Below are 27,535 nucleotides of genomic sequence, written 5' to 3' on the forward strand. Positions count from 1 at the left end.
GTTTCGCCCGGCCCGGGAATCAAACCCAGGTGCTCTCGCTTACGTTTGATCTGCCTGCGGAATGGCTCAGATGTGTCGACATGTCCTCACGTGAGTCTGGAATACCTCTTGTAGATGAGGAAGGCACAGCCCGACAAGCGTTGCGAAATGTACCGGCAGCTCCTGCTGTATCAGCTGTGCGCTGCTTTGGGTATTTATATAATGACAATCACAATTCCGTATCACTTGATTGGGATCTCCCTTGCATTCTGTTCTGTGTGTTTGTATGTCTGCTGAGTATGTACACTATCTCTTCGATGTGTGAGTGTGTGTGTATATGAGAGAGAGAGAGAGAGAGAGGGAGAGGGAGAGAGAGGTCAGATCTCAAGGACAAGAAAAAAAATAAGAAAACAAGTTTCAAGAAATCACTTTTTTTTTCACAGCACAGAATTAGACAGACCGTCGTCGCAGCGCGAAAAAAATTGTCCCCACTTTATACTCCGCCCAAGCTTCCTAACTCCCCACGTGTACCGTAAAACTCACGTAAGTCCTATCCTTACAAGCCGTCGTACTTGCAACCGAATCCCATTCCGTTTCCTACCGAAAGCCACTTTGATTTCTTTGCACTAGTCATATTTTATCAAACCGTCTAGTCCGATTATGTTGATCTAAACCAGACTATCCACATATGTACGCCACCCACACGTACAAACGTCCCCGTGTACGGATTGGAATGCACACACCCTACCTGGAGGGACACACCCTTGATCCAGAGAGTGTAAGGTACAAGTTGGAGAGAGCCAAGGCTTGGGGGGTGGGGGGGACCCCGGACAGAGTAAGTATGGGTCACTGTTGGAATTTAACTAATCCCAACTCGCTTCTCATTTCTCAAAACGAGGGCTTTGGCTTTGCAGCAGCAACAGCAACAACTTGAATTTACATAGCGTGGGGTAACGCTTCAGAACGCTTTTGCGAGCAGGTTGGAGAGAGAGAGATGCTCGAGCGTGAAGTGATTAGCACTGGAGTGTGAGGATCTTGTAATCGGGGGTAACAGGAGCTCCGAAGATTCCCTGTTGCTGCTTTCTTTTGTTCCCAGTGATACCAAAAAGTTGAATATCCCTCCAAATAAATCGGCACTCGCTTAGAAATGCAGTCACTATCCTTTACAGCGATCCCCAGTGAAGCGCTTTGAGATATTTCAAAATCAGAGGCAAGATTTTTTGTTATTTTTTTAAAAATAATAAGTGTGGATAATAATAATAGTAATCCTTGCATTTGATATTGCGCCGTATCACTCCGTTGAGACCCCTCAAAGCGCTTCACAGAATATATCGCGAAGCGAATTGACTGTATATTTTGTGGGCGAAACCCGGCCGCCAATTGCGCGCGGCGGCGTCCCCACAAAACAGTCACGGAGCGAGTGGACCAAAGTTTTCTTTGGGTGGGAGCGGTCATCACCCCCGGACAGCGATCCACCAATCAACCAACAAACGGGGTTCCTACTTACTACTCGGTTGACCTGTGGAGTGAAGAGACTCGCCGAAGATCTCGCCCTGCCCGGGAATCAGACCCGGGTCCCCTCGCTTGCGCGGCGAGGGCTCTGACCAGGTACCCTCCGAGGGCTCCGCGTCAACCGTTCCAGATTAACTTGTCTGATGGGTTTCACCTTTCCTTTAGAGGACCAGGGGTGGTGGGTCAGGGGGTGAAAGGAATGGAGAGGGAGAGAGAGGGAGAGAGGGAGAGAGGATGGATCAGTTGCCTGGTCTTTTATTGGTTTGTGAAGGCTGTCAATTTCTGTCCCAAGAGAGCAAGAGAGCATCCAGCCTGGCAACTCTCCCCCTTTGATGGACACCTCCCAGGACCAGCCAGAGTTGCTGGTAGAAAAGAAATCCCTCGTTCATTTCCACCCAACCCACTGGTGCCATCAGTGTGTGGTAAAAAAAAATTGGGAAGCAAAGTGTCAGTACTGCAACCTCAGGCAGTAACTTCCTCCTCCCTTTTTTTTAAAATAATATCTTCCATGAAATCAGACCCCCCCCCCCTCCCCACACCCCCTCACACACACACACAGCCAGGGTGTGCTCACTGGGGGTGTGAGTGAGGGACTTGCTGGATTCAAGGTCAGTTCCATCGATCGTGCGTTCGTCGCAAACGCTAAACATCGAAAGGCTCGCGTTATTGCAATTGCAATCGCAATAAGAGGTAGAGGTGACTTAAACGCTTAGTGTGTGCTGTGTGTGAGCTATTAACATCCCCTGCAATGATGATGATGATGGTGGGGGTTGGGGGGGGGAATCCTCTATCCCCTCGTTCATTTATCCTTTTATGAGTGCACGTTCGCAAATGTATTATTTTTGATGAATTAAGGACTGCGTTCAGTTTGGAGTCGGATCAGTTGTGGGAATGAAATGCCTTCGGAGTGTGCGAGCATTTAAATTGCAATGCGTGGAAGTGTGGTTACAAATATTCCATGGGATGGGGGGGAGAGATGGAGAGAGGGAGAGAGAGAGTGAGAGAGAGAAAAAGAGAGAGAGAGAGAGAGAATGCTGCATTTTCAGAGAGGGCGTTTGATTTCTACTTATAGCTATCGAGTATCACTGCAGCTGACGATCTCTCTCTCCCTCTCTCTCTCTCTGCAGCTTAAAATAGTCGATGGTTGTGCTGACATTTGCTTTTCCAGTTGGGATTTCTAAGCAATTAACAGATCTGCTCCATTTGCTGCAACAAGACAAACGGAAATATATAACGTACATATAATATATTAAATGTAAAGAAACCCCGGTGCCGAGAAAAGACAATTGTTCCTTAGAATAAATCTTAACAACAATCCTTGCATTTGGTGCGGCGCCTTATCAGGTCCTCGAGACGTCTCAAATACACCGCGAAGTGGACGGACTGTACGTTTGCGGGAGAAACGCACAGCAGCGTTCCGCAAACAGTCGCGGACTGGACTGGACTGGACTGGACTGAGTGACCAAACTGTCATTGTTTGGGCGTTTTTTTTTTAAAAAGGGATTATTAGCCCCGGAAAAAGCGATCCGCCAATCGAATAACAACCGGGCTCCGACTTACTGCCGGGTAAACAGAGGCGGGTGGGGTCAGGAAACTTGCCTAAGGTTTCGCCCCCTGCCCGGGAATCGAACCGCCCGGGCTCTCTCTCGCTCGCAAGGCGAGTTCTCTCACCAATATGCCACTGGATTTACCCCCACCCGACCCCCACCTTTCCTGCCCCGGGACATTGTAACAGTAAAGGTGTGGATCTAGAAAAGAGCCTCAACAATTGGGACTTCCCTCATTCGGAGGCCGGGCGGCCTGACGCTCCAGCACAGCGCAGCGCTGGGGAGGACGCCGCATGGCTGGAGCTGCCGCGCTTTGAGTGAGATGAAGGCTACACTGAGGTGCGTCCCTGGTCAGGTGGATGTTAAGGATCCTGTGGCTTACCCCCCCCCCACCCCAATGCTGTTTGGTAAGAGGAGGGAGTTTCTCTCTCTCCCGGTGTCCTGCCCAACAATCCCCCAGATAGAACTGATCACTCACTTCGCGGCTGTTTGCGGACACTGCTAGTGGAAATTGGCTGCCGTGTTCACCTACAAAATACAGCACGACTACCCTCTCTCTCCAGGGAATCCTGAGCAACGCTTTCGGGACGTCGCAACGATGTGATTAGAGGCTATATAAATGCAAGGATTATCATTAGTATTAGTATAATAATCACCCCCGGTCTTTGATACGGTGCAGAATGTCACAAAGTGGTCGACATTGTTTCTGTGAAGTGTAGTGTATGTATAATTTCTCCCGGTGTCCGGGTCAAGAGAATGATATCCTGTAAACCGCAGTAACTGCGTGGGCTTTAGCGTAGGCGAAACATGACGGCCAATTTATGCACAGCACGTTGGGACGTTCTCCCAATGTGCAAGGCGCTTTTTAAATGCAAATGCGTTGTCATGGTTCCACAAACAGCTACGAAGTGAATGACCAATTTTGGCCGGACCACGGAGAGGAACTCGCTTCTCATTTGGAATAGTTGTTCTCCTGGCTGTCATCAGCAGTGCCCTGGAGTACTCGGACCCAACCGAGACTGCCACAGAGGATTGACTCGATTCTGATATTCCGCTGGCAAGCGCGTCGCCTTGGAACCAGTACACTCCAGGAGACCACATTTAACTCCTCCGTCCTCCCGGAGGTTAATACAATTTAACAACAACAAATTAAATTTATACGGCGCTTTTCACTATGGAAGGACGTCCCAAGGCGCTGGACAGTTATAGCTTTGCACCCGAGCTGGGGGTTAGAATCAAATGAGGTACAAAGGTACCGTGCGAAGATAGGGGTGACACCAAGAAGTCATCCCAAAGCACTTGAAAGTGCCTTTTCCTATTTTCATGTCCCTAATACTGTGTGTGTGTGCGCGTAGAGGTGGGTGGGCTGTCAGCCTTTTTGAATTAGTGATTTAATGTATTGGTTCAGCTGATAGACTTGACTGCCTATCCTCAGAGTCAGACTCCATCCTCACAGCTCACTGTCACCTAAATCCATCGGTTGGATTACCGTTATAATTTGCTGACATGAGGCTCTGTTTATAGCTTCTGGTGGTGGGTGATGCTGTGAAAAGAAAAGGTGTTTCTTGATTCGTTGGCGAGGCAAGTTTCCACATACTCCACATACCTCTGAGGAACTCCATCCCGCAGTCCCTTCGCCTCGCTNCCCTCCCTTGCCTCCTTCAAGACACGTCTCAAGACCCTCATCTTCGACTGCGATTTTGGCCACCCTCCTACCCCTCCTGATCCCAACCCTCAGCTCGAGTCCAAATCCCTGACTGTCCAGCACCTTGGGAAGTCCTCCCGAGGCGAAAGGCTCTATACAAATAGAATTTGTTGTTGTGGTTGTTTACCTAGCAGTAAGTAGGAACCCGGTTGTTACTCGATTGGCGAATCGCTTTCCTGGGGCAACAATCCCTTCAAGAAAATAAAGAATTTGGTCACTCAATCCACAACTATTTGTGGGACACTGTTGTGCGCAACCGGCTGCCCGTATTGCCCTCAAATTAGACAGTCAATCCGCTTTACAATATATTCTGTGAAGTGCTTTATTGAGACTTCTTGTTGAAGTGATAAGGCGCCGTATCAAATGCGAGGATTATTATTATTAGCACTACCAATGGATGGAGCTATAGAGGCAGCGAGACCTCTAGACTTTTTAACCTCTCAGGAATGCAAGGATCAATTTATCCTCCCATGTAGCGCCAGCTGAGACTAGCAAATTGGGATTCAAACCAGTGAGCTCCCAATCTATAGATAAACAGGCCTGAATTTGTGAAGCAGAACAGAGGGCGGGCGGGCGGGAGGTATCTGAAGGTTAGCACAGGCATCCTGTTGTTGATTCAAACGAGTCCTAATCTGTTTTAATCTTCTTCTAATTGGTGATTCTTCTTTTCTCCTCAGCTCTGAAGACACTGGCCAGTTCTCCTTTTTTCCCTGCCTCATCCAAATCACTGATCTGATAAAATGGGTCTCAAAGCAGCCTTACCCAAGGCGGAGTTGTGTTTCTACACGCTCGTGTTGTCTCTCGGGATTCTCTGGGCAGGAAGCTGGATCTTTGAAGCCTCCAGAGGTAATAAGGAAGAGACTTTACTAATATTGTTTCTGAGTATCTGGGTGTCTGATACATGAGTAACTCATCACCATGCTTAAGAGTATCCAGACCAGATCTAGAGTTTCACGTACGTAACCCACATACCCAAGGAAATTTGAGAGGATTCAAAGGTTAGTTATTAATGCCAGTGATATATTGTTTATCTTTTAAACCAGTGGTTATTATCTGTCCCCTGATTGCCCTAAGAAGATGGTGGTGGTGGAACCTTAAACCACCGTAGTTTTTATGGCTGTTTGATGTTGGATTAATAATAATATTAATAATAACGCTTGCATTTGATATAGCACCTTCCACAATAGATGGATTCCACAAAGCGCTTCACAAGATTTACTGTAAAGTGTTGTGACTGTATTTTATAGGTGAATGGGGCAGCCAATTTGCACACAGCAATGTTTCACAAACATCAATGAGGGAATGACTAATTTGATCCAGGGGAATATTGGCCAGGACACCAGGAGAAGCTCCTTTCTCTTTTCAAGTAGTGCCACAAGATTTGCCATAATGCCAAAGAGCCGTTTGCCTACAAAATACACAGTCACTACACTTCCTAGGATATTCTGTAAAGCACTTTGTGGTGCCCTCTCTACGAGATGCTGCATCAAATGTAAGAATTATTATTGTCCACCTGAACAGGCAGAGGGGACCTTGCCTCAGCATCTCAACCAAAGGATGGCACTTCCAACAATGCAGCGCATTCCCCATCACTATACAGTCTAGGCTAACAGCTCGGACTGTATGACTTCAAAGTCCCGACATGGGGCCTGACTCAGAGTTGAGAGTACGACAGACCGAGCCAGGCTGATATATTTATCTCAGCAGATTATGAAGCATTGCTAACGCCTGCTAATTTGGTTCACTTGATCGTGGCTTGGTTTTGAGGATGATTTTGGTGCCATTGACAGCGTGATGTGGAATCTGACAGCTGCTTGCAGGACAGCTGCTTCTCCGTGCACGTCTCTGAGCCCCTGAAATCCTGGAATGTCGTTCGCTGCGGGGAATATGATTCAGGGTGGAGGGCAGTCACTGTGGCAACTGGAAAAGTTATCTCAAGCCTACTCGGGCACAATTTACTCAACTCCTATTCTCCTCTCTCACCTGCCCATGTTTGATCTATTTACATACCTTGGTGTCATTTGGTGATTTTTAAAAAGTCTTTAGCTCACTATTTCACGTAGTTTATCCCCAACCTCATTGGGACATTGGAAAAAAGGAACAGGAGGAAACTCGTCAGCTCAGCGAACCCCTTCCACCGGTTTATTAGATCTTGTAATCTCAATTCCCCGCCTTTTTGCAAAACCTCACACCTCTCGTCTAGGGAGCCAGGAGGAGGTGAAAGTAGGCTTTTAGGGCGGAATTTAAAGAGATAGAGTGTGAGATGGAGGGATAGAGACAGGAGGTTCTATGCAAGTCATATAGATTTTGGTGTGGTCCAATCAAATCTGGCAGTTGATTTTGGTTGGATTTGATCCAGGTGAGTTAATAAATATAAGGATAATAAATAACACAGCGCCTTTAATTCCATGAGGATGTCTCAAACGCTTCACTGGAATTACTGTAATGTCTGTGTAGGCAAATGTGTATCTGATGGTTTTGCTTTTCTCTTTCGTCTTTGCAGACAATATGAACAGACAGGGTTTGAAGCCAAATGTTAAGCGAGGGTGGTCGTACATTGGTAGGAAAATGGTAAGGTGATTGGGGGCATCTCATACCTTTTTTGTTAAGGACTGAAACATGCGACTGGTTTCTAGCCGCTGGCTATTCACAGTAATAAATTTGATCTCATCCTTCCATAATCCCCTACGTTCCATCACAGCGTTGAGCTGTTCCTTAAATGAGTCCTAGTCTCTATCACCTGTCCTAGGTACCCCATTTGAGATGTTGATTATGTAATTAAACACTTCATATTGTCCTTCATGTCCTGAACCTTGTCTTGCTTTAAGGCACATTTCAAAGCTTGGCACAGAACAGGGTCTCCAGGTGACAGCACATTGATGCCAGTGATGTTTTCAGTTCATATTTTGCGCTTGGTAGTTCTACAGTCACACTTTGAAATTCTAATCTGTTTACATTATGTGCCTTTGTTATCTTTCTCTCTCTTTCACTCTTTTTTCTATCTGTTTGTTTTTCTTTCTCTTTTTCCTCTCCTTCTTCAGGACGTGGCTGACTTTGAATGGGTGATGTGGTTCACCAAGTTCCGAAACTACATCCTCTTTGCTTTATCTGGTCATGTCCTCTTCGGCAAAGTTGTTTCCATGATGGCACTTCAGGTGTGTGAAATTTTCTTCGAGAATCATAGACTTGGCAGTGTGGTGAAGGGGTCAATGCGAGATCCAACAAACTGCGGTAAAGGGCTGAGTTTGAGACTTGGCACAGTGTGGGGTAAGGGGTTGGTGAGACTCGGCACAGTGCAGTGATGGGTTTGGTGTGAGACTCGGCAGTGTGTTCAAACGTTCCGGCGTATTGGATTATAAAGTCTGTGTCCTAATGGGAATCAATGCGGTCATTGATTTTGTTTTTGCGAAATATAACCTTCTGTCTCAGCTGGTTTCTGAAAATCACCGACTTGCTTTGAAATTGTTTCTTCTTCTGTTCTCCGCTGAGGGCAGTGATCAGGCAAACACACAGGGGACATGTGGGCTGAGCACACAAGCACAGAAATAATTGACCGAATGGCCTCTTACCTTTTCGTACATTCCTATGGTTCTGTGGGTTAAAGTAGAAGGAAGTATTTTCTGTCCTCACCGCATCCCTCTGAAAATATATTTATTGATGTTGTTGCAATTTCCTGGATTTCGGATGTCTACTTAAGTCTGGTCAGTTATTTGGAAAAACTTCCTGATTGATGGACTGGTCCATTTTAACAGGACTCAAAAACAATACAGAGGCGCCTGATTGCTAAAGCTATTATCTGTGCTGGAGCGATGTACTACAATTTTGTTCCCCTTCTCTGATAAAATTTAAGTGGCTGTGGTTTACTGCCTGTGTGTGCATCTTAGCAACATTCAAACTAGACCTGGTCAGCGTCTCCTAAAACTCATTGTAAACCTGGCGTCATGCTAATTTGTGGATTTGACTAAGGTGCACTATTAGCTCGCGTGGCTCCCTCTTTGGGGCTTGTTGGCATCTTGCTTACCACTAGAGCCAGATGAGTTGTAGGATGACTTGCATGACTGTCGAGACAGGCTCAGCTGGATGTGGATTTAGCCACATAGAGCCTTGAGCTCACTGTCTAGCCTGGTGCAGTATTAGGAGGTAGAGTTGAGCTTTGCATGGTTAGAAGTGTTGTCCTTCATATCAGAAGATAATCTGAGGGTCCACCTGCTTCTTCGGAACAAGATCCAAAAAGAGAAGGGAGTTTCTCCCAATATCCTAGCCAACAGTACTCCAGTTAAATTGGTCATTCACCTCAATGATTGTGGGACTTTTCCACAAATAGACTCACTCTCCCTGGCGGGCGGGTGCACCCCGCTGACCTAATTCTGCAGAGTATTAGCAGCTGATTGGTGACTCCAGAATGTGTATTGGATTCCTGTGGAGGTTAACCAGCTAAAACTGCATCGCTTGCAACTGAAAGCACTTCCTGGCAAGCTTCCTCCTGCTTGTCCAGTTAGAACCAACCTATGTGTCAGGCGTTTGGCTTGCAGGATAACAGGAGGTGAGTGGGCAGAACCCCTGCCCCCAATGACTGGACTATGGCACCATTTACAGTGTATTCTGTGAAGTGCCTTGAGATACGTCGAAAATGTCACCGCCACTTACTGGTGTGGTTATCTACTATATTGCCAATATTCTCTTTTTCACAGCACAGATCCTTAGTTTTGATGCTTTATGGGATACTTGCTGTCCTGGCTACGATGGGCGTTTCTTACCTGATGTTGATCCTGTCCCACTGTCTCCTGCTTTACACCATTGGCCTCGCCAAACAGAAATGGTTCTGTTTCGGTGCTGGTCTGTGCAGCTTAGCAACATTCAAACTGGAGCCATTCAGCTCTTGGCAGGTACGTATTAACTTCACCAAGTCTGCTTTCCTCCACCTTAGTGCCTTCATTTCGCTAATATATTCCGTGCCGGTCTTCACACCCAAACCTTCAGAAGGGCCAGATTATCTAGAACTCTGCAGCCTGTCTCTTTCCCCACTGCCATCCTCACCAGGCTCAACTCGCTGCCTATCCCCTAGAGGATTGATTTCAGGATCCTCTTTCGATTGCATCTACATCTTTGTCCAACCCTACTCCTCCAATCCACAAACTCAACCTGGAGCATGCTCTCCTCCGTCACTGTTGCCCTCATCACTGATGACCAAGCTTTCAGCCATGATGCCCCATCTCTCTAGAATTCTTTCCAAAACTTCTCTACCTCACGCTCTCCCCTCTACTTTCAAAACCCTTCTAAATACCGACCTGTTTGGTTATTGGCCTCCTTATACCCCACCCGCGCATCTCACCCTGTTCAGGTCAACACTCCATCTCTATGAATCACACTGAGATAGTCGTGCTCTGTGATACATTTATATAACTAACTTGATGGTGTGACCTGACTGACCTCCTCCTACACCTATAGGTGACAGTAAGAATCAGTTAATAGCACTCTCGCATCTGTCAGAATGGTGTGGATTAAAACCACATATCGGAACACTGAGCTCAGTCAGACTGACAAAGTATGACATCTCCAGCAATGCAGCGCTCCCCAGCACTGTATTGTAGTACCAGCCTAAATTTACGAGTACAAAGTCCTGCTATGGGGCTTGAACCCACAAGCTTCTGATTCAACATTGCACTTATCTCGCGGCCCTTACGCAGGGCAGCCACTAGTTGAGCCAGGCTGACACCGAGATGGTTATAATCATGCTGTAATAAGTACTTTCCTGTTCTAGAATGGTTTTGTGATAGGAACATTTGAGCTGCAGGACATCCTCTTCTACGGGGGGAGTGGCTTCACAATCATGCGATGTATGAGCTTTGCCCTGGAGAACACAGAGAGGAAGGAAGGCCACTACTCGCTGCTCGACCTCCTTGTGTACAACTTCTATCTCCCCTTCTTCTTCTTTGGGCCTGTGATGACATTCGATCAGTTCTACGCTCAGGTGAGTGCTGAAGGGAATTGGGACCAGGCTCCCTCCTGTTGGGCATCCACTGAGATCCAATGAAACAACCATAGAGCAAAAACAATTGGAAATTGGGTCTGCTTTTCAAATCGTGTTGCAGGATCTTTCAACATCCATCTAAAGAAGAGGCAAACAAGACCTAAGTTTAATATCTCATTTGAATGACAGCACCTGAAGAGCTGAATGGACATCTTTTGAGCTGTAAATTTCTATGATTCCATGGGTAAAATTTGTGGTATTTCCTAAGGAATACCAGATGGTAGTGTCCTTCTACAAATAAGTGGTTTGGAACACTTGGGTTTCTAGCACTTGCCATTTTGTTTTTACCCTGAAGTGATGATTTTATTTTGTAAATTTTAGGTCCTGTATTTTTGTGTCTGGTCTTTCTGTTGCTGTTGGGGGGGTGGTGGGGGGGGGGGAGACTGACTGTGTTTCATTTTGGCCTCTTTCTGCTACAGATCAACAAGGGACACTTCACTCGTAAGGCGGATGAAATGTGGAACATTCAGAAGTACGCATTCGTCCATCTCGTCGTGATCATCCTAGTGGATATCTTCTTCCATTACCTGTACATTCTGGCCATACCTTCAGACATGCAACTCGTCCTGAATCTCTCTGACTGGGCATTAGGTGCGTCTCCTCTTTCCCCCAGCCCCCCACCACTCTCCAGTACTATGCTGGAGCATCAGCCTAGACTGTGAGTTCAAAGTCCAGAAATGGGGCTTGAACCCACAATGTTCTGAGCCAGAGCCAACCCTCTAACAACTAAGCCAGGCTGAGTACTCCTGATAAGAAGTGTGCACGTACACACACACAACGCAGTGCGCACATGACTCACAAATTATGCAGTATTGAATTCTCATGCTGAATCTTGTCTCCCTTTGCCTGTTGCCACAAATGCAATCCCAGCCTGCCTAGCCTACTTGAACCTGGTATACGATTGGGTGAAGGCAGCAGTAATGTTTGGCGTCATCGGCACGGTTGCCAGACTTGACTACCTGGATCCACCCCAACCGCCCAAGTGCATCACCATGCTCTACGTCTTCGCTGAAACGTAAGTTCAGGATTCAGAAAATGGCTTCTTTCTCATACTCAGGCCAAGGCTGAATGTCTTCTTGTGACGCAAGAGAATAAAAGGTGGTGGAACAAGGAAAGGCCATTGGAACTGTCCAGTTCCACAACTTCTGTGATTCCTATCCAGGATCCTGGTTGTTAGTCGATTGCAGAGCGCTTTCCGTGGGGAATAAATCCATCCAACAACAAACAAAAAATCGCTCAATCCACAAATGTTTGTGGGATACTGCTGTGCACAATTGGCTGCTGCATTTGCCCACAAACACATAGTATATTCTGTGAAGGACTTTGAGACATCTCAATGAACATGATTCGGCACTATATCAAATGCAAGGTTTATTATTATCTGAAGAACAAAGTGAGCTTGGATGAGGAAGGCGAGCACTGTATAACGTGGGAGAAAGGCTCACAGACGGGAGTGTAAAAAAAAAAGTGATAAATGCTTGTCGTTTTATTCTATCATTTGTCTTTCAGGCATTTTGACAGAGGGATAAACGACTGGTTGTGCAAGTAAGTAATGAGGGTCTCTCTCTCTTAACTCTGCTTTGTGCCATGGGATCCTGGGCCCTTGGAGCTGGGCTGAGTCGGATCATGGTCATTCAAGTTTGGACCCATTGAGGAAAGCAACTGATGGGAGAGAATTTATTCTGAATTCTAAACGAGAATAAGGCACACAGGAAGTGAGTTGCATTCACAGTCAAACTGGCTATCATACCTCACGATAACACAGGTGGAGGGGAGGGAGAGAGGCAGGGCTCTTCCAGCACTCAGTGCCTTGGGACGTCCTCCTGACGTGAGAATTGCTATACAAATGTAATTTGTTGTTGTTGAAGACTGAAGTCAAAGTCACGATTTGTGGCTTAATTCTGACTCTGACGTGAGAGTGCTACCCACAGAGCTGGCATTAAATTAATAGCACGCCTTACTACCGAAATAACTCATTGAGGCACAATCCATATATTTGAAAAGGGAAAATATAAAAGGCTGTAGAGGGAGGGCAGAGAAGTAGGATTAAAGAGTTGGGAGAATGCCACTTGGGTTTAGATTTACTCGAGTCGTGTAACATTCCAGAGCTACCAGATTTGGCAAATTCATAACTAACAACAACAGCTTGTATTTATATAGCGTCCCTCACGCAGGGTAGCGTCCCGGAGTGCTTGACAGTGGTTGAGTGGTTGCCGGGGAGATGACTGTAGGCACGGTCAAAGACGAAAGTCTTCAGGTGCGACCTGCAGAAGGGGGCAACTACAGTTTTCTGCAAGTTCTTCTAAAAAGAAACTTCAAAGTTAAGACTGGATTCAATAATTTGCCTGGAAACTCTGGAAATACTAAGAAAATAGAACCAAAAAAAATCACAGCACAGAAGGCCATTCAGCCCATATCCTCTGCGCTAGTTAGTTGATCTGGATGCCAGATGAGAGCAGGATAGGGCTTGGCTACACTTCCCCCTTCTGGTCAAAACAGCCTGCTAACCTCTGTTTGGCTTCATCGTCACACTGCCACCTGTTCCTATCTGCCCCAGGACAGGTCAGTGCTTTGAGGAGTTACCAGGTTGGGGGAAGTAACTGGAAGGAAGTGGTGAAGGTTAAGCGCTCTGGGACGCCGCCCGGCTTGGAGCACGCTGGATATCGTTGTTGTATATCTGTGAAAAAAAGAGAGAAAAAAAAATCTTTATTGACATGCAGTTCGACGTCCAGCCATGTAAACAGCACCACCGCGTTTGATGTTTCAGATACGTTTATGACTATTTAGGAGAGAATCACGACAACATCGGAAAGGAGTTATTAGCCACAGTCTGCACATTCCTGGTCACTACCCTCTGGCTGGGACCTTGCGACATTGTCTATATCTGGTCTGTGTGCAACTGCTTTGGCCTCAACTTTGAACTCTGGGTGCAAAAATTCTTTGAGCGGGAGCCATTCGCTTCAATTGAGGTGAGTCCTGCCTGGTTGGAAACTACCAAGGAGGAGAAATTCCACATAGATTTACCCTGTTTACGTAGCAGCTTCCAAACTGAGACTTATTTTCTGAGTGTGTAATTTGATAAATTTTTAAACGCAGCCTTGTTCTTGAAGCCAATTTTCCTCTAAGAATTGCGTGAAACCTCTATTCAAAGTTCAATAATGAATTCAGCAATTTGTCAACTTCTGATCGCTCTGAAAGCCTAAGAAAGCAGAACAAATCTGGATCCGAGTGGAATTTCTGACTCACTACCCAGAGGGAGAGCTGAGGAGGTTGGGGAGGGTCGATTGATTGAGGTGGGAATTGAGATCAGATGGGCCAAAGGGCCTTCTTCTTGTGGCTTTCAGCTGGTCAAGAGACTCAGTCTTAAAACCAGATCTAAACCTATTTGAAGTGGAATGCAGTGCCCCAGAAGATCGTAGAGGCAGAATTGATTGGAATGTGTGAAGAGCGATGGGGTAGACACTGGGTAATAAGGGGTTTACAGCCCAGAGGGTGACCTGCTGACATTGTATTTTTTTCTTCTTCAGGATTACATTGGAGTAACTAGTAGTTGTCGTTGGTAATGAAATAATTAAAGCAGAGGTTAGAAAATATTTCTTCACGCAGAGATTGTTTTGAATGTGGAATTCTCTTGTCAGATTGTAGTTACATGATTGAAGATTCAGCAAAACAAAACAGCTTCCAAATTAAGACTTAAATCGAGCATTTTCTCCACTTCCACGCGAGCTTAAACTTAAGACAATGCTGATCTTTTACAGACTATTACTAATTTACAGAATATTATTATTTTCTTAGGCTTTCAGAGCAATCAGAATGATTATAAACATTCTCCCAAACATTCCCAAAAAGTGATACTTGATGAGAATATAGAGGATTTAGTTAAGATTTCCGAGAGGTGTGATATCGGTTTCTCTTTCACCCCCCCCACCCCACCCACCCCCCCTCCAGGCTAACAAGTTGTCCGAATCCATGTCTCGGAGAATCCGAGGAGTCTTTGGGGCTGCAAACTTCTGGGCCATCATTCTTTATAATATTCTTGCCCTGAACAGTCTCGACTTCGCTCTAGTGGTGGCAAGACGGCTAATCATCGAAGGTATGTGTCTGCAGGGTGGAGTGCAACAGGGTTCAATTCAAGTCTGTCTTTCAGCAGCAACAACAATTTGCACTTATCTTTACTTGCCTTTCATTTATGGAGAATATCGCAAAATCCTTTACAGAGACTGGAGCACTAGTCTGAACCGGGAGGAAGATGGGGGAGGGGTAACTAGGTGGTTGAAAGTGCAGTCAAAGAGGGATATCTTAAGGCAGAATTTGAACGTAAAAACAAGGTGAAGGGATTTTGGGAGAGTCGCAGACACTCTGGGGTCCCCAAGCCATACCTCTCACCAACGTGTGCCTAATGCTCTGGAATTAGGTAAGCGAGATGCATCCCTCCAGATGCACATTCCATGGCGAAACCTTAGGCAAGTTTCCTCACTCCACACGCCTCTGTTTACCAGCAGTAAGTAGGAACTCAGTTGTTAAGTCGATTGGCAGAACGCTTTCCGAGGTTAATAATCCCTCCAAAAAAAAAAAAAAATTGTCACTCGATCCACGACTGTTTGTGGGCTATTGCTGTGCGCAACTGGCTGCTGCATTTCGCCCACAAAATATAGTCAATTCACTTTATAGTATATTCTGTGAAGCGCTTTGAGATGTCTCGAAGACGTGATAAGGCGCTATATAAAATGCAAGGGTTATTATTATATTATTATTATTGAGTACTCAATTATTTTGTCCTGATGGTGGATTCCATCAATTACTGATAATATCTGAGCTTCCTTTAATCCCATCTTCCATTCTTGAGTAATGACGTGGATCAGATTACTGGATCATGAGCACGAGGTGCACCAAGCGTTGCTGAAAGGTGCTATACAAATGTAATTTGTTGTCGTCTATATCAAGCCCTGCATTGATAGCTGTCCCTCTGCTCTCTCTCTCTCTCGCTCCCCAGGCTTCCCCCTGAGCCCACTGGGAGTCCTGTTCATCACCTACTGTGGCGTGCAGCTCATCAAGGAGCATGAGCGTCAGCTGGCTCTGGACTCCGAGAAAGAGAAGGTTCAATAGTTGCCAGAAGTGGAAAATAGACAAGACCTTTCCTCTGAACATTTACCAAATATGTCAGTCACAAGGTGCAACAAAGACAAGAGAGGATGGTGGTTGTGGTGGGGTTTGTCATCCCTCATTGCCTTGGGGGAGAGAAAAGAGAATACCCCCTCCTTTATGGAAGCACTAGTAATTTTATTTAATTTGCATCCTTTGGATAACCTAACAGTATTAATTTAAACTCAAGCTCCCTTTTCCCTCTTTTCTCTCCCCTTCTCTTCTCCATGGCAGCCTGTCTCACAAATTTTAAGCTATGCACTGCACTTCAGTGGCATTCACCTACTAAAACCAGTCACTACATTTTACAGTAAATCTTGTGAAGCGCTTTGAAATGGCCTCCTGATGTGAAAGGCTCTTTAGCAAATGTAAGGATCCTAAGAATTGGTGCTTGGGACAAATTTTAGAATGTGCCTATTTGGGCTAACCCAAGTTTGTGTGCCTGAGTTTCTTTGAAACTGATAAGACTTGGGATATCACAGAACTGACTGTATTCTTTCTATGTCCCAATATACCACCCCTCACCCCCTGCCCCCTGGTTGGCCATTCTCAAGCTTTATTTATTTATTGGGAGTCTTTTGAGAGTCAAAATCCGCTGTACCTCACGAGTATTGGTGAAGGGTGGCTCGCTGCCAAGCTTCATCTCTCAGACTCAGCTGTTCAAGTCTTTAATTTTAAATGGTGCTTCATGCAAACATGAAAATAAACAAGAAATAAATATTCCAGTGTATCTTGATTTTTGCCAAGGTGGCTGCAGCTGTCCAGATAACATAAGGCAGCAGGTGAGAAGACTGCATGTTCAGAACTATGCCGAACAAGTTTAAGACTAATGCCTGGGAGCATTTCTGTGACAAAAGCTGTAATGAGAGGGTGGCAGGGAGGAGGGTATTCTGGAAGGATGAGATCAAATGGGTCTTCTTCAACTGAAACTCTTGTTAACAACTTTCAGATGAAACTGTCTTTCCTTTGCGAAAAGAACATTTCTCTACACGGAGGACTATTACAATGTGAGAATGCAGCAGCATTGCCTTTTGGTCAAAAGATTGTGGATTCACGCCCCCAAGTTGGGAATTAAGGTTTCAGTCCAGGCTGATATTCCAGTGCAGTGCTGGAATGCTCTATTGTCACAGGTTCTTTCTTCCTGATGAGAGTTAATGAGATGTCCTGTCTGCTTGGTTAAGGTGGATGTTAAGGAATCCACAACACTATTCAATAAGAGAAGGGAGTTTCTTCTGGTGATATCGCCACAAAATCAAAATAAAATCAGTTATGCACCGTGACTGTTTGCGGGACTTCGCTGTGCACAAAATGGCTGTCATGTTTGCCTATAAGAGTAATCACTTTGCAGTAAATATATTTAATGCGACCGCCAGGAAGGTGGATGGTGAACTAGATGGACGATGGTCTTTTTTTCATCTAGCATTTCTTATGTTCTTATGTAAAGTACGTTGTAGGCATTATAAAATGCAAGTATTTTCTTTCAACTTTAAAAGGGGTAATTAGCACATCACGTAGAATATTTTACTTAATAAGGATGAGTGGGCATTCATGAGTCAACGGGACTTTGGAACAACCTCCAATGTTTGTCACAGTGTGAGAGGCAAAATTGAATTACTGACATTCCTGTCTTTTAAAGTCCAGGCTGATTCTCGTAAGTTAGTGAAGAAACGGCTCATTCCTTTGACCTTTGAATTGACATTAACTCCCGTAATCTTCAGCTGGGGGGAAACGGGAACAGACGTTGCTTACAGTCACTGGAGATCAGACAGATGAGCACTGGATCAGGTCCAACAACAACTGAATGTCTGCAACTAAGAATAGAATCAAGAACAGGCATTTCTGCTCCAAGCATCCTCTATCAGGCAGTTTTACAGATCATGTTTTTCTTCCAAATAACTGGGACCCTCAGCTGCTATGTTGAACTATACACTGCGCAGTTCCCAGGGAATAAGGTGTTAATGTGGGTGAGAAACAGAACACACTGCAAGATATGTTGGTTGAATAATAACCTTACATTTCATATTGCTCCATATTGTGCATGTCAGCCTGGCTCAGTAGGCAGCACTCTAGCGTCTGAGTCAGCAAGTTCTGGGTTCAAGCTCCACTTTGGGACTCAATAAAGAACCTTAAATAATCCATGTGGCAATATTTGAAAAGAGGAGTTTCTCATGGAGTCGTGGCTAACAATCCCTCAAATAAAGTTAGTCATTCACTTCATTGTGTTCTGTGGGACACTGTTGTGCTAAATTGCCTGCCGTGTTTGGCTACACAATACTCTTTACAGTAACTGCTCTTTACAGTTTTCCTGCTTGGACTTTTCCAAAGCGCTCCTCAAGTGCAAGGATTATTATATTATTACATTATATTATTAGGGCATATATTATTACCTCTAAATAAATTGCTGTCAAGTGTACTAACTGCGTTTGTAAGCAAACCCAGCAGTCATTTTACCCACATGAAGTGAGTGACCAATTTGTCTGGGGGAATTGTTAGCCTGGACACCGGGATAAACTTCCTTCGCTTTTTAAACAGTGTTTCGATATCTTTGAAGTCCACACACCAGAACAAACAGACAGATCAGATCCTTGGGTTATTCCCCAGCAATGCGCTGGAGAGTTAACCTAGACTGTGAGCTCGAAGTCCTGATGTGGAGGCTTGAACCCACAACCTTTTAAACCAGGGATCGACTGTTCCACCCTTCCCGGAAGTGTTTTAGCCTTTGAAAACACTGATAAAACTGGCTTGTGTTGCTTCAGGTCAGGTGAAAGAAATGGAGCAGAATATTTTTTAAAGAAAAACAGCTCTTTCCCTAAACAAAGCTGCCCGTTAATAATCTATCCATTTATGTTCCCGTTACATTCTGCACAGCCAACAGTCAGAATAAATTTGGATAACTTTTGCACGTTTCTCTTTCTTTGCCAAATTTTTCTCTTTCCCATCTTCTCACCTGAAAGGGTCTGAGAGATAAAGAGAAAGAAAAAAAGAGAAAGGCAAGAGTTAGAGAAATGTACATGGTAATATAACTCTTGCATTTGATATAGTGCCTTATCACAACATTGAGATATCTCAAAGCACTTCACAGGATTTACTGTACAGTAACTGTAGTTTGTAGGCGAAGGCACCAGTGCGACAAAGTGAATGACCAATTTTATCTGATGGATTCTTCACCAGCACACCAAGAGAGAGAGAGAGAGAGGGGGGGGGGAGGAAGGAATGGACTATTGGAGATGTAGGGAAGAATATTGGTAGAGCTCTGTGCAACTTTCCTCAGGGCACAACATGAAGTCCTCGATAAGGGTGGATTGTCTTCGATCTTTGAAGGGAATAGACTTGGCAATAGGGTGATTGGCCTTTTCTGCTTCCATGGTCCCTTGTATTCACAACCACTTTTCCAGATTGTTCCTGGGTTGTCAGTAATCTTGTCAATCCTGTGAGAGGTATATTTTTGAGAGAGCAAATAACTACTGACCTCGAGCTGACCTAGTATTGCACTCAGCGGCTATACATAGAGGCACAATCAGCCAGGCATTCTGCTTGTGGTGTGAAATCCTGCTAACCTCACTGACCTTTTCAAATTGTTTATTCTTTTTCAAATCTCTATGTATACATAGATCAGAACCGATTTGGGGTTCACCGGCAGTCTGGGCTAATCACGTGTCAACGTGTGTCAAGAGGAAACTACAGATTTCCTTAATTATGAAATTATGAACAGGAAGAGGCCATTCAGCCTATCGAGCCTATTCCAAGTGTTTATTAGACTATAACAGATCGTTTAATCCCTTGTCCCCACCTTAACACCCATACATTTCAAGTATCTATCTCTGGGAATTTCTAGAGGATCATGAATAAAATCGTGGAAGACAATTAACTCCCATGTGGAATATCAAATCTCGAATGGCATTACTGGCCGTGGATTGTCCTATATTTAGTTGCTTCGCTGGCAGAGTCCGGGAATACCACTGAGATAGTTACTATGAATATACCCAGGTTACCTCATACAACACGGGCAGTGATCATTCAGTCTTCATACCACCTGGCGATTTAACATTATGGGATTGTATTAGATCATTTTTATACAAATAATTTTCCATTTAGTTCCTGATGATTCACTCCCATCATTTCTCCAGTTGTTGAAGTCGGGTTAATTGGCACCATGTATGGTTCTGTCAACCTTTCCTGAATGTGGGAACAACATTTACTCGCTTCCAGTCTGTTGGCACCTCACCCGTAAAAGCTTGCCAGACGCCGATATCAATGGCAAGCTATTCGGTTTTAGCTGGTTAGACTCCAGCACCCCGACGCACCTTCTGGGGTCCCCCAAGTCTTGTCTCATGCCAACCTGCGCCTAATAGTTTCCGGAATTCGGTAAGCGGGATGGCTCCCTCCGGGGAGGGGGAGAGAGAGAGAGAGAGAGCATTCCATTCCAGCAATCTATCTCTGGCATTTCCGCGTGTAGGTGGGATGCCTGGAAATCTCGGTTTGGTTTGGATACTCTTTAAACACGGTGATGGGTTTCTGCATGTGTCAAGGCACCCGGCTGACACCCCCCCAAAAAAAACGAAGTCTGTCGGCTGGCTACCTCACCAGTAAATGATCCACTCCCCGATAACGTGCTATATGGGGAGAGGTTGGTCCATCTCCTGGGCTCCACCAGTTGTTGACCTTGAGTGATTGATGTGTTCAACCAGCCTGAGCTGAGGATCGTGTTCCCCCCCCCCCCCACCCCCCACATGCACTGACCGCATTCCCCACCCACCCCAACCCTTAGTGTTACTATTTATAAACTCAACTGGAAAACCTTTGACATGAAGTGAGAGAGAGAGAGAGGGAGAGGAGAGACAGACAGACAGACAGAGGAGAGGAGAGACAGCAGAGGCTCCAATTCCTTCACACTCACTGGCACAGGCGTCTCAGGACCAACCGAACCAGACCAGGAGGCAAAGCTCTCGCTTTACTTGTTCCAACTCTTTCTCTCCCAAACCCCCACCCACACAGACAGCCACACAGACACCCACCCACAACCCCCACCCACACAGACACCCACCCACACCCCCCCCCCACCCACACAGACAGCCACCCACAACCCCCACCCACACAGACAGCCACACAGACACCCACCCACACACACCCCCACACACACACACCCAGACCCACCCACCCTCAGGGCCGCTCTGAAAAGATGGCGCTTCCCATCGAGCCCTCGGAGGAGCCTCGGATCTACCAGCAGACGCTGCTGCAGGACGGGCTGCGGGACCTGCTGGAGAACGACAGGTTCGTGGACTGCGTGCTGAGGGTCCAGGGCCAGGCCTTCCCCTGCCACCGGCTGGTGCTGGCCGCCTGCAGCGCTCACTTCAGGGCCTTGTTCCTCGGGGACGGGGACGGGGAGAGGCCGAAGCGGGAGGAGGCCGAGCCCGGGGCCGGGGCCGGGGCCGGGAGGCTGGAGGTGACCGTGGAGCACGTGGAGCCCGAGGTGATGGCCACCCTCCTGCGCTACCTCTACACCTCGGAGGTGGAGCTGAGCGACGCCAACGTCCAGGGCGTCTTCGCGGCCGCCAACCTGCTGCAGATCCCGTCCGCCTTCACCCTCTGCGTCTCCTACCTGCACCAGCGCCTGAGCCTCGGCAACTGCCTGGCCGTCTTCAAGCTGGGCCTGCTGCTGGACTGCCCGCGGCTGGCCGTGGCGGCCCGGGACTTCGCCGGCCAGCGCTTCGGCCTGGTCTGCCGCGACGCCGAGTTCCTGGGCCTGTCGGCCGGCGAGCTGAGCGCCCTGGCGGCCGGCGACGGGCTGGACGTGGAGAGCGAGCGCGAGGTGTTCGAGGCGGTGGCGAGCTGGGCCCGGGGCCAGGGCGGGAAGGGCGCGAGCGGGGCGGGCCCGGCCCAGGCCGAGGCCCAGGCCCGGCCCGCGCAGGCGCAGGGTCGCGCGGCCCCGGGCTCAGCGCAGGCGCAGGGTCACGCGGCCGCGGACCCGGGCTCGGCGCAGGCGCAGGGCCACGCAGCCCCGGCCTCGGCGCAGGCGCAGGGCCAGGCTCGCGCGGCCCCGGGCTCGGCGCAGGCGCAGGGTCACGCGGACCCGGGCTCGGCGCAGGCGCAGGGCCAGGGTCACGCGGCCCCGGCCTCGGCGCAGGCGCGCGAGCGCCAGCTCCAGCTCGAGCGGGAACTGCCGCTGGTGCTCGAGGCCGTCCGCTTCCGGCTGCTGCCCGCCGCTTACCTGAGGGAGCGGGTGGAGACCGACCCGCTGCTGGCCCCGCACCCGGAGCTGCTGGGGAGGATCCGGCAGGTCAGGGTGGCCAAGGAGGCGGAGGAGGCGGAGGAGGAAGAAGGCGGAGAGGGGAAGAAGAAGAAGGAGGAGGAGGAGGAGAGCGGGAAGGATGGAGGGGAGGGCGAGGGCGACGTCCCGTTCCCCAACCGGACCCTGCGCCTCGGCATGTTCACCACCGACCTGATCCTCATCGTGAACAGCGAGGCCACCGTGGCCTACGACCCCGCCGGCAACTGCTGCTACCTGGCCTCCGCCTCCACCCGGGTGCCCCGCAACCACTGCAGTCTGGTGACGGCGGGGAACCAGATGTTCGTGGCCGGCGGCCTGTACTACGACGAGGGGAGCCAGGAGGAGCCGCTCAGCTCCTTCTTCTTGCAGGTAACGGGGGGGGGGGGGGGGGCTGGGGCTGGTGGGGGGGTTGTGAGGGGTGGTGGGAAGTGTGGTGTGGTCGGAGGGGGGGTGGTGGTGGGGGGGGGTGGGGGGGTGATGGTGGTGGGAGGAGTGGTGTGGTGGGAGGGGTGGTGTGGGGGGAATGGTGGTGTGGGGGGGATGATGGTGGTGGGAGGGGTGGTGTGGTGGGAGGGGTGGTGTGGGGGGATGATGGTGGTGGGAGGGGTGGTGTGGGGGGGGTGATGGTGGTGGGAGGGGCGGTGTGGGGGGATGATGGTGGTGGGAGGGGCGGTGTGGGGGGATGATGGTGGTGGGAGGGGTGGTGTGGGGGGATGATGGTGGTGGGAGGGGTGGTGTGGGGGGATGATGGTGGTGGGAGGGGTGGTGTGGGGGGGATGATGGTGGTGGGAGGGGTGGTGTGGGGGGATGATGGTGGTGGGAGGGGTGGTGTGGGGGGATGATGGTGGTGGGAGGGGTGGTGTGGGGGGAGGGGCGGTGGTGGGAGGGGTGGTGTGGGGGGGATGATGGTGGTGGGAGGGGTGGTGTGGGGGGGATGATGGTGGTGGGAGGGTGGTGTGGGGGGATGATGGTGGTGGGAGGGGTGGTGTGGGGGGGTGATGGTGGTGGGAGGGTGGTGTGGGGGGATGATGGTGGTGGGAGGGGTGGTGTGGGGGGGATGATGGTGGTGGGAGGGGTGGTGTGGGGGGAGGGGCGGTGTGGGGGGGATGATGGTGGTGGGAGGGGCGGTGTGGGGGGATGATGGTGGTGGGAGGGGGCTGGTGGCCTGACGTGTCCCGACCCAAACCTGTATCCTATGATCCCTGAGATGCAGTGTTCCAGCTGTTAGCGCTCGACGTGTTGCCGAGTGTGTCACCCGCCGTGTTTGCTGAACCTGTCTGTGTGTGTTGTGCGTAGTTTAGATGTGCTCCTGAGTGTCTTAACCCAAGTCAGTGACGTGTGCCGTGTTGGCGTGTTACTGAGTGTCCAATCCAACATTGGCGTGTGCCGTGTAGATGGATATGATGTACACGGATAAGACTGAAGCCATCCTCTATCACTCCCGCCATCGGCTTCTTTCTTCCCGCTCTGACCTCCTCGACCTCTCTCGCTCTCTCTCAAATTCACCCAACCAGTGAGCACTTTAATCACACTCTAGTTTCTCCTTCATACCCTCCTTTGCTGGTCTCCCCTAACTCTGGCTTTTTGGAAGTTTTGTTTCTCACGTGACTAAATCTGTGCCATTTTGTGCATGAATAGTTCGATCCTTTGGACTGTGATTGGCTCGGGATGCCTCCTATGCCCATGCCCCGCTGTCTGTTTGGCCTGGGCGAAGCTGACAACGCCATCTATGTTATTGGGGGAAAGGAACTGAAAGAAGGGGAGGAAACACTGGACTCTGTCATGTGCTACGACAGAAAGTAAGTTCTTCTCGATATGTCCAGAAATTAGGCCCCGGTAATAGTGCCAGGTTTTCAATACACACATTTTTGTTTTTACCGGTGGGAGGACTCTCTATGTAAATACACGTTGTTATCGAAGTTGTTGAGGGCAAATTCAGAAAGTTGTGCTTTTTCTTAAGAAAAAAGCTAATAGAATCCTAGGCTTTGTAAATAGGGTCAGAGAATATAATAATCCTTGCATTTGATATCATGTCTTATATCATTGAAACATCTGAAAGCGCTTGACACGTTCGGGGTTCAGTGTAATTTCTAGGTGACTGCGGCAGCCAATTTGCGCACATCTGTTTGTCCCACAAAGAGGCGTGAAGTTTATCTGGGGAATTATTGGCCGAAGAAACACCCTTCTCTTTTCAAATATTGCCATGGAATCTTTTAACATCCAATGATTGATTCAGTGCCTTCTACGTCAGGAGGATGACTTAAAGCACTTCAGTGCCTTCTACGTCAGGAGGATGACTTAAAGCACTTCAGTGCCTTCTACGTCAGGAGGATGACTTAAAGCACTTCCTAGGAGTTATTTAAATAAATAAATAACCCTTTTTTGTAGCGCCTTTAACACCAGGAAGACGTCTTAAAGTACTTTCCAGGATTTAATTAAATAATAAGGTTTTCACTTGATGGAGCACCTTTCATGTCTCAAAAGAGCTTTGCAGAATGTACTGTATAGTTTACTGACAGTATTTTGTAGGTCAACTTGGCAGCCAATTTGCACACAGCAGTGTCCTACACATTTTAGTGGTGATACTACAGTCAAGCTTTATTTTACTTGGGGGATTGTTGGCCATGACACCGAGACAAACTCCCTTTGGTTTTTGAATATTGCCATAAGATAATTAACATCCACCTGAACAGGTAGAAAATTTGAAAGGAATTGATGTTTGGTGTGTTTTTTCTAATAGTTTCATTTGAAACAAATCCTGATGGCTCTTTTTTCACCTTCTCCTCTCCCCCCTCCTCCGCCCACATACACAGCACATTTAAATGGGGTGAATCTGACCCAATTCCCTATGAAGTTTATGGCCACAGTGTGGTGTCTCACAAAGGGCTCGTGTACGCAATTGGAGGCAAAAGGAAAGACAAGTAAGTGCCGATAGGAATATCCGGGTGGAAATGAGGTATGTGATGTGTGTAACATCTCAAACAATTTTGCGGTCAGACATGGCATAAGTTTTGCACACAGTAAAGATCCATAAAAAGCTGGGAAGTGAATTGCCAATTTATCTTGACCAAAGTGTTGGCCATGATATGGGCCAGAAGTAAGGAGACCTTGGAGGAAGCCAAGGAGGATGGAATCCATTTTATCTATGTTGAGTTGCAGGAAATTGTGGCTCATCCACGCCTCGGTGAATGACAGGCAAAGGAACAGAACATCAGCGGATCTGGTATCACAAGTGATAGAGGAAAAGTAGATTCGTAATAACATCATGATAATCCTGACATTTGATACAGCTCCTTATCACGTCTGAGACGTCTCAAAGTGCTTCACAGAATATACTGTAAAGTGAATTGACTATATATTTGTGTGCAAAACGCGGCAGCAATTGCGCAGAGCAGCGTCCCACAAATAGTCGTGGACTGATTGACCAATTTATTGGGTATTTTGGATGTCATCCACATGCATGTGGCTGTTGACCCCATGGGGAGCATGTAGGTGAGGAAAAGGAGGGGCGGGGTTAGTAGGTTAGTAAGAGTTGGAGGAGAAACTGTTATACATTGTTTATTTTTTCTTTTTCAGAAAGTGCTTGAAGAAATTGTGTGTGTACAATCCCAAGAAATTTGAATGGAAGGAACTGGCTCCAATGAAAACCGGAAGATCTCTGTTCGGTGCAGCTATTTACAAAGACAAAATCTGGGTGGCAACTGGTGTGACGGACAGTGGATTGACTGCAACCGTAGAGGTTTATGACATAGATAAAAACAAGTAAGACCGTAACTTATGTGTGTTTCGATGCGTTGTACCAGATTGCGCTGTGTGGAGTCCTGTGGCGCATTATTTGGAACACTTTTGCAAGTGAGAGGACCCGGGTTTGACTTCCAGGCAAGGCGAAACCTTAGGCAAGTTTCTTTACTCCACGCGGCTGTTTACCCTAGCAGTAAGAAGGAACCCGGTTGTTAGTTGATTGGCGGATCACTCTTCCGGAGGTAATAATCCGTAAAAAAAAATAATAAATAAATGACAATTTGGTCACTCAATCCCTGACAAATGCAAGGATTTTTATTATTGTTAATATACGTGTAAACCAAGAAAATAAATTATCAGTTACTTTAAGGGGAAGAAGAGGGACATTTGTAACGGTGTATGATGTATGAAGTCATATGGAAGTGAAAAGAAAATCTGGAAAGGGAAACCTATACACAGCAATATTTCCCAGATTATTCGCCAGGCACGTTGACGTACCAAACGAGGTGCTACATCAAATGCAAGGATTATTATTATACTAAAACCTCTCCTGTTTAGATATGTGCAAAATCTACTGAGGTTTTGGAGTCCGAACTAATATAAATTGTCACTTCACTTGGGTTTAACAGGTAAATATGTATAACGCTTGTATAAAATATGTATTTGAAAAAATGCCCAAGAAGGGAAACAAAGCGTCATAGAAGTGACTGCTACTGTTGGACTGAATTTCACTTTCCTCTGCTCTGTGCTGCAGATGGGAAGACATGGCAGAATTCCCACAAGTGCGAAGTTCCATGAGCCTCGTCAATCTCACGGACCAGCTGTACGCGATTGGTGGATTTACGCTGGCGCAATCCGAGTCCGGAGAATTAACTCCGAACGAAGTCGACGATGTGTGGAAGTAAGTCTTGAAGCGGCAGCCCAGGATGAAATACTGCGCAGATATGGTGGAGGCTTCTCTGATTAAGATCGTTGGCAAGATGACCGTCTAATGCAGGGGTGGGGTGCGGCAAGCATTGCATTGACAAAGGTGCCATCCGTCAGATGGGACATTAAACCAAGTGCCCATCTGCCTGGTCAGGTGGACGTTAAAGATTCACGGCACTGCTTGAATAAGAGAAGGGAGTTTCCCCTGGTGTCTTGGCCAACAATCCCCGAGACAAAATTGGCCATTGACTTCGTGGCTTTCTGTGCAATCTTGCCGTGCACACAATGGGCGCCGTGTTCGCCTGCCTGCAAAGCAGTCACCACGTTTCACAGTCAAATAAATCCTGTGAAGAGCTTTGAGAGGTTTCTGCAGGGATAAATCAAGTGCAAGGATTAGTATAATCTTTATTGTTGTCTACCTAAGCTGCAAAGTGAGAGACTAATTTAGAGGTGTCATTTTTAACAGTCGATTTCTGTTTTCAGGTACGATGCGGACAAGAAGGAATGGTTGGGGATTCTCAAAGAATTGCCCTACGCTTCCTCAGCCACCTTCCTCCCAGTGCGTCTGAACATTTTACGAATGACCAAGATGTGAAAGCTCGCGCCGAGGCAAGGAAAACTTTTGGGTCTTGCAGTATTCTTTTGTAAAAAGATAAATACTCGAAGGTGAGGGAAACATTTTT

General features: G+C 47.5%; 2 protein-coding genes and 1 long non-coding RNA gene across 6 annotated transcripts; 2 read left to right on the plus strand and 1 right to left on the minus strand.

Annotated features, from left to right (window-relative positions):
• On the minus strand, nucleotides 1-21,131 carry LOC103191187. 2 transcript variants are annotated; one of them, XR_006084867.1, is made up of 4 exons: nucleotides 21,075-21,131; nucleotides 13,283-13,451; nucleotides 1,487-1,650; nucleotides 1-291 (listed from the first exon to the last, which is right to left on the minus strand). It is a non-coding gene; the product is annotated as an uncharacterized LOC103191187 (long non-coding RNA). The 2 variants fall into 2 exon arrangements; XR_489230.2 differs by lacking the exon at nucleotides 21,075-21,131 and having other exon boundaries at nucleotides 13,283-13,528.
• Nucleotides 2,068-16,636, plus strand: hhatla (hedgehog acyltransferase like, a). 3 transcript variants are annotated; one of them, XM_007912152.2, is made up of 13 exons: nucleotides 2,068-2,099; nucleotides 2,619-2,726; nucleotides 5,421-5,589; nucleotides 7,247-7,314; nucleotides 7,785-7,898; nucleotides 9,435-9,629; nucleotides 10,505-10,714; nucleotides 11,194-11,365; nucleotides 11,645-11,789; nucleotides 12,284-12,319; nucleotides 13,542-13,743; nucleotides 14,723-14,867; nucleotides 15,768-16,636. In XM_007912152.2, the coding sequence occupies exons 3-13, from the start codon at nucleotides 5,484-5,486 to the stop codon at nucleotides 15,878-15,880; spliced, it is 1,506 nt and encodes a 501-aa protein (XP_007910343.1). In that variant the 5' UTR covers nucleotides 2,068-2,099; nucleotides 2,619-2,726; nucleotides 5,421-5,483; the 3' UTR covers nucleotides 15,881-16,636. The 3 variants fall into 3 exon arrangements, with proteins under 3 accessions (XP_007910343.1, XP_007910344.1, XP_042188258.1); XM_007912153.2 differs by lacking the exon at nucleotides 2,619-2,726 and having other exon boundaries at nucleotides 2,073-2,181; XM_042332324.1 differs by lacking the exon at nucleotides 2,619-2,726 and having other exon boundaries at nucleotides 2,077-2,099.
• Nucleotides 21,083-27,535, plus strand: LOC103188300 (kelch-like protein 40). The gene is made up of 7 exons (XM_042332326.1): nucleotides 21,083-21,809; nucleotides 22,068-22,553; nucleotides 23,823-23,983; nucleotides 24,998-25,105; nucleotides 25,761-25,946; nucleotides 26,680-26,826; nucleotides 27,336-27,535. The coding sequence occupies exons 1-7, from the start codon at nucleotides 21,096-21,098 to the stop codon at nucleotides 27,445-27,447; spliced, it is 1,914 nt and encodes a 637-aa protein (XP_042188260.1). The 5' UTR covers nucleotides 21,083-21,095; the 3' UTR covers nucleotides 27,448-27,535.

The sequence above is a fragment of the Callorhinchus milii genome, unplaced genomic scaffold (assembly GCF_018977255.1).
Source record: "Callorhinchus milii isolate IMCB2004 unplaced genomic scaffold, IMCB_Cmil_1.0 Scaffold2, whole genome shotgun sequence".
NCBI classification, from domain to species: domain Eukaryota; kingdom Metazoa; phylum Chordata; class Chondrichthyes; order Chimaeriformes; family Callorhinchidae; genus Callorhinchus; species Callorhinchus milii.

Bases quoted from the DNA above. Each gene is read 5' to 3' on its own strand.
- hhatla (XM_007912152.2), top strand. From the start codon at position 5,484: ATGGGTCTCAAAGCAGCCTTACCCAAGGCGGAGTTGTGTTTCTACACG. The intron at 9,630-10,504 runs GTACGTATTAAC...TTCCTGTTCTAG, and splicing joins AGCCATTCAGCTCTTGGCAG to AATGGTTTTGTGATAGGAAC. The intron at 12,320-13,541 runs GTAAGTAATGAG...TTGATGTTTCAG, and splicing joins ATAAACGACTGGTTGTGCAA to ATACGTTTATGACTATTTAG.
- LOC103188300 (XM_042332326.1), top strand. From the start codon at position 21,096: ATGGCGCTTCCCATCGAGCCCTCGGAGGAGCCTCGGATCTACCAGCAG. The intron at 21,810-22,067 runs GCCCGGCCCGCG...CTCCAGCTCGAG, and splicing joins CGGCCCAGGCCGAGGCCCAG to CGGGAACTGCCGCTGGTGCT. The intron at 22,554-23,822 runs GTAACGGGGGGG...GTGCATGAATAG, and splicing joins TCAGCTCCTTCTTCTTGCAG to TTCGATCCTTTGGACTGTGA.